The 5,704-nt window shown below is 50.1% G+C and overlaps 1 protein-coding gene and 1 pseudogene across 2 annotated transcripts; both read left to right on the top strand.

Annotated features, from left to right (window-relative positions):
- Positions 1 to 326: 326 nt before the first annotated feature.
- Positions 327 to 2,881, top strand: LOC149811066 (small ribosomal subunit protein uS17-like). The gene is made up of 5 exons (XM_089994029.1): positions 327 to 338; positions 426 to 466; positions 589 to 686; positions 893 to 1,037; positions 2,704 to 2,881. Exons 1-5 carry the CDS (start codon positions 327 to 329, stop codon positions 2,879 to 2,881), a joined length of 474 nt encoding a protein of 157 aa, XP_089850155.1.
- Positions 2,882 to 3,667: 786 nt separating this feature from the next.
- Positions 3,668 to 4,934, top strand: LOC149811065 (large ribosomal subunit protein uL5 pseudogene; annotated as a pseudogene). Its single transcript, XR_016428855.1, has 2 exons — positions 3,668 to 3,814; positions 4,743 to 4,934. The product of XR_016428855.1 is annotated as a large ribosomal subunit protein uL5 pseudogene (transcript).
- The last annotated feature ends 770 nt before the right edge of the window (positions 4,935 to 5,704 follow it).

Here is a 5,704-nt window from a genome sequence, read left to right as displayed (position 1 = left end):
ACACCCATAAGCTTAACCCAACAAGCACAAAGCCAACTTGTTCGGCTTGAAAGACTGGAAATTCTGCCCGTAGCGATGCCAAGAGCATGCATGGATGTACTTGTTCAATAACATGCTGCGTCACTTTCTGAGTAATCAATTACTAAATGATGAGACGGCAAAAGAAGCACTTGGGGGGGCTACAGGCCCCCCATAGACATGCACGCGGTTCAAGCACTCGCCCTCAGACATTGAGACACAAAGTTGAAACGAAAGAGCGCTAAGAGCGATTGGAAGCAACTCGGATTCCCTTTTCCTGTTGCCTCTTTGTCGGCAATTTAGTCGAGATGGCTGATCAGGTAAGCATTTTCGTTTCCTTTGCTGTTTGGCCCGCGAGCTACATGGAGGTACGGGATTCGTATTGAGATGGATGGTGATGCACGCAGACAGAGAGGGCTTTCCAGAAGCAGGCGGGGGTGAACCAAGGGTATGTCTCTTCATATTTGTGTGGAATGGCTAGTCGCATAACGAATCGTGCCTATCGAAGTCGGTGGTCTCTTGTTGTCCTCGCCCTGTGCATCGACATGCTTACAGTCCTTTTGTCTGCAGTTTCCGCAAGCCCGTGAAGAGGGTGCCAGGAAAGTATGGCCTGCGTTACTACAAGAATGTGGGGCTTGGATTCCGAACGCCCAAGGAGGCAATCGAGGGTGCGTCTCTCCAAAGCCACTAGCAAACATGTTCGTGGAATTTGTGTTTTCGTTCCCGCCTGACCTTTTCACGGCTGTTTATGTGATTGTCCTAAGATGTTCTTGCCCATATGTCACAAGCGATGAGTCCAAATCTGATCCGACAGGATACTAGTCACATTGCTTGCATTTTTAGCTGTGTATCTTACGTTTTGGAGTTGATTCAGGCAAGTACGTCGACAAGAAGTGCCCATTCACGGGTAACGTTTCCATTCGTGGGCGTATCCTGTCTGGCATTTGCCACTCAACGAAGATGAACAGAACGATCACCGTGCGGAGGAACTATTTCCATTACATCAAGAAGTACCAGAGGTGCGTAAGTCGTGAGACTATGTTGAGTGAGATTTGTGACATGGGCCATTCTGTGGCCCTTGGTCGCCAGATAGCCATCACAGGATGCCATGTACCTCCTGTTTCATGTGTCTATGCACGCCAGGGAATAAAAGATCTTCAGGCCGCATGATCAAGGGAGGACATGGGGATGTCTCACAGAGGCCAGCAGCAGTCAAGTAGTTGGTCTGGGGATCCTCGCTCTCGCAGTCTGCACAGGTCGACTGAATCTGAAATGTTGGTTGAAAGAGCGAACTTTATTTCGCAAGCATTACAGGAAACCATCTTCACAGCCTCTGCGCTTCACTGCAAACCATTCCACAGCTTGAACACTGCAAGGTTCACAGTTTTTGGGCCTTCTGTGTACGATTCAGGGCTGGATACTGTATTGGATTGAATCCCCAGTAAAAGAGGTTGACGTGTCTCGGACAATCACTGTTGCTGCGTGACATGCATCGGGGTTTGTGGCAGTGAGGCAGAGCCTGGTCAGCGGGCGTGGAGCGAGACTCAGCAGGGTTGTAAGGCGAGGCTGGGCATGTTGGCCGCACTGCTCACAGGGACAGAAGTATTCATCATCGCCGAATGCAATGTGTTCTGCATCGCTCCGTCGAGCCTTATACCATAAGTCTGATGGAGGCAGGTGCAGCGAAAATGCATGCAAGTTCAACAGTTCTGCTCAGATTTCACATGGATGAGTGGATTTGGAGTAGGTGACACTAACCTGTGGAGGAGTAGGGAGTCAGCAGATACACGTGCGTCTGATAGAGGGGCAGTTCAAGAGTTCCAACATCTTGAACTATTCATGGGTGTTGCCGTGCACTGACCGTCAGTCAACTACTGGGTAGCGTGCCCGGATTGCAGTGCCCGGATTTCAGGGCGAAGCTTTGCGGCCTGAAGGTGAACAGTTTGCTGCATGTGCAACTGCCATAGCATATCCTGGATATTTCGAACTCACGGGACAGGGCAGAAGGTTTTCAGCAAATATATCTACACAACTTCGTGTGTGAATTGTGTGTGAATTGCAATGAAGTGTTAGGAGCACTAGCATTGCAACAAGTTTGATGTTGGGATTCTGATGCCATATATGTTGCGTGTCGTGGCGTCTGCGGAATCCATGGTCATAAGAAAAGTAAAACGGCCGGAGATTGCCGGCTAGAACATATGAGAGTCCCTAGCGTATCTTAAAGAGGCCCTGGAGGCTTTGGGTTGTCAGGTTCAGAGCAGGATGCCAGTCGGCAATGTCAATTGGCTGTTTCATCTCACCTAATGCTGACTTGATGATTGTACAGGGATTTGCATTGTGGTTAAGGCATCAAGGTGTTAGTATCATTGTGTAAGTAGCAACTCGCGCATGCACCCTGGCTTGTAGGCACGGTTTGTGCCTTCACATACCTAGGAGCCGCGTTGCGTCGTTTGGTCAACTGTTATCTAGACTTTGGTCAGCAAGCTAGCTGGAGGTGCACACGTTGGCGGAGGCGACGGCGCTTTTGGAAGGGCCACTGTACATCACGTTCACATCAGGCCAACTATCGCACGGGAGCTCAAGGGCTCGTGCGTCCGGTGGGGTCAGCATTCTGCTGAGGGCGTCCGCCACCGAGAGGTGTTTGGTTCCTCTACAACGCTCAACTAATTTCACCTGGGTGTGCAGGTACGAGAAGAGGCACAGCAACACGCCTGCGCACATCTCGCCAGCATTCCGCTGCAAGGAAGGGGACCTCGTTACCATTGGCCAGTGCCGCCCACTTTCCAAGACAGTTCGATTTAATGTTTTGAAAGTCATCCCCTCCGGATCATCATCTGGTAGAAAGGGTTTCTCTTCGTTCTAAGCATATGCCGGGAACGTTGGAAATGCCTGACTGCGCTTGCTGTCGCAGGGATGTTAGGTGGAGCAGAGTGTAACACTGTCTTTTAACAAGATTGACTGGCAGCGATTGGTCCATGTCGAGCACGCATCTTGAGCATCTATGTTTGCGGTTGTTTTATGCCCTACATGCATGTTGCCTGCACGACATCGTCTCTGGCATCAGTGATTACTGGCTGGACGCCCTTGTCTGTCCGCCACATCGGGCGGTATTGTTGTTGCGCAATTCATTGGGGTACTCGTGGGCCCGGGGGTTCGATCTGGATGCATGTTCAACGAATACGTCGCCACATCCAACGAGACCCAAGGCTTTTCGGGACATCAAATGATATAAAAGCACCAAGGCATCATGATTATGAACGAGGATCCTTGCGAGCTCTTGGAGGTTGACAGCCTCATGAGCATGCCGCAAACGTACACCGGTCGCGCCCCAACCCTCATTGACGGGGCAATATATGGGCCCATGTATCGAACGAAACCAAGAGGACAGACTGTAGAGGCGACGCTCAAAAATGTCTAAGGGCTAACAGACCCTCTATGTTGATTCAGTGTCACGCGTTGTCAACGTCGTTGAGTCTCGAGGTGAGCGACAGGATGGAGTCCGCGTCATCACCAAAGCGCGTGGGGGTGCGCCACCCCCCAAATGACATTCTTCACAGCAAAACAAGAGCAATGCCTGTATTCTTGCTGCAACACCCATAAGCGACGAGTTTCCCTTCGTTCGCCCTCTTTGCAACGAGCTGATATCAGCGTCATTTACCGTACAGGCTCAGGAGAGCAGTTCGGCAGCGAAATGGCTGACAAGAGTGCAAATGTGATGCGCGAGCTGCGCATCGCAAAGCTTACACTCAATATCTGTACCGGTGAGTCTGGTGATCGCCTTCAGAAGGCAGCCAAGGTACGCGTGCCCATAATCCTTTGTATGCCAGCAAGTGAACGCATTAAGTAATGCAAGCCTGCGTAAACGGGAACAGCAGGACTCTCTGGAGATACATCTATGTTAGATGTAGGGACCTTCTTTCAGCATGGGATCTTGCGGGTCTCGCCTACAAGGTGGATACCCTGCCCATCTTTGTACCCCACTTGGGCGATATCGCACTCCTGCCTACCCACTGATCTCTCGCACCAATTTTTAATAATTGGACAATGTCACCTATGTAGAGTTGTATTCGTGTCATAGATTGCATGTTCGCTGGTGGTCTTGCTCAGGGAAACACAACACGATTGCTCGACTAATGCAGCGCTCATGATGTTTGGCGCTTACGGATGCTGAGAGCTGTGCGAGATCAATCATCAGAAATTATCATGCTATCGGTAGTTGGCTGCTCGTCTTTTCAATATCGATTCAAGCGATCCAGCTACTGATATTGTTTGCTGCCGAAGGCCTGACGTGCATGCTTGTACTCAGATGTGCTTCGTCCTGAAGCATCACCCTTTGAGACGCGACAAACATTCTTCAGTCTACTGTTGTTGAGCCCTTCACAATCCCATGTCACTGTTCAACATGATCAAATACCTTCGTCTCAGCCGTACCGCTCGAGTTAGGGCATACCGCTTTTCTCACAGGGGTTTGTAACTGCGTTCCAATCGAATTATTATATGCCGTACTTTGATACTCATCATGCTAGCAACGCCAACGGTTTTCGTGGCAGGGATGCAACCTTTGAGAACAAGCCAGGGTTGTAATAGCATCAAGCATTCAATTTGTGCCTGGACATGGTCTGTCCAGGCACAAATTGCATACATGACTGAAAGTGTGGCAGAGAGCGCACGCATTTGCGATAAACACTGGGAGATGTTCACTGAACGATATGCATTAACCTCAGGTGCTGGAGCAGCTGACGGGGCAACAGCCTATCTTTGGAAAGGCACGCTACACCGTCCGCCGATTCGGTATCAGACGTAATGAGAAGATTGGTACCTCTGTAACAGTCAGGGTGACAAGGCCATGCAGCTCATTGAGGCCGGCCTGAAGGTGAAAGAGTTTGAGCTGCTCCGCAAGAACTTCTCAGACACAGGTGCGTGTGAATACGGAGAACATGAAGACACCGTCGCACCTGGATCAAATTTACAACGTACGGCATACAGGAAATCAGCCGATCAGTTCAGCAGATCAGTACTACGAGTGATATGTGTACGGAGAGTGGGATCCCCGGTGGCAGAATCCCACAGGCACGCAGTGAGGAGCTCATAAATAGGAAAGGTTTTTTGGGGCCAAGGGTATTTTGAAAGCCGTGATGAAGGTAGGGGCTAGGCGTCATGGAAACCAGGGTACCTGTGGGGAGCCCAAGAAGCTCCCATAGTTGTCTTTTACCCTAAACACCCCTTACATTGTAGGCAACCAAAATGGTGCCCTGCCGTTTGGTAAATTAGTTTCCATGACATATGCGCGTGGTCGCACTAGGTAATCGGCTTGATTATCGTGTGGGTGGTCATCTGGCGTCATATAAGTGTCGTGATTTGCAGTGCTTGATGTCGTGATTTGTATTCCGCGCATGGTGGTGCATCCTTACTAGATCTTCCCACATTTCGTCCATGATGTCGTCCCAAACATTTCGTGATTTGTATTCCGTTATGGTGGTGGGCCTTTTGGCTAGCCTCACTCACATGCGTACGGAAGTACGCTCATCCATAATTACCAAGCAGTTCGTAGCCGGTCCATTCCCATGTGAGCAGAAGATGCAGGCTGCATGCTATGGTAACATCTAGCTCAGCTGCATGTATGACAGGAAAGGTAGGATACTGAACAGCAGAGCACGCAGTGCATCCAATCAGCTATAGGTCTCAA

The sequence above is a fragment of the Nuphar pumila genome, unplaced genomic scaffold, assembly GCF_984573655.1.
Source record: "Nuphar pumila unplaced genomic scaffold, dmNupPumi1.hap1.1 HAP1_SCAFFOLD_138, whole genome shotgun sequence".
In the NCBI taxonomy this organism is placed as follows: domain Eukaryota; kingdom Viridiplantae; phylum Streptophyta; class Magnoliopsida; order Nymphaeales; family Nymphaeaceae; genus Nuphar; species Nuphar pumila.
This window is presented reverse-complemented; position numbering and strand designations above follow the sequence as displayed.

Excerpts from the sequence above, each read along its gene's own strand:
- LOC149811066 (XM_089994029.1), top strand. Across the intron at positions 687-892 it reads GCCCAAGGAGGCAATCGAGG|GCAAGTACGTCGACAAGAAG; the intron begins GTGCGTCTCTCC and ends GAGTTGATTCAG. Across the intron at positions 1,038-2,703 it reads TACATCAAGAAGTACCAGAG|GTACGAGAAGAGGCACAGCA; the intron begins GTGCGTAAGTCG and ends CTGGGTGTGCAG.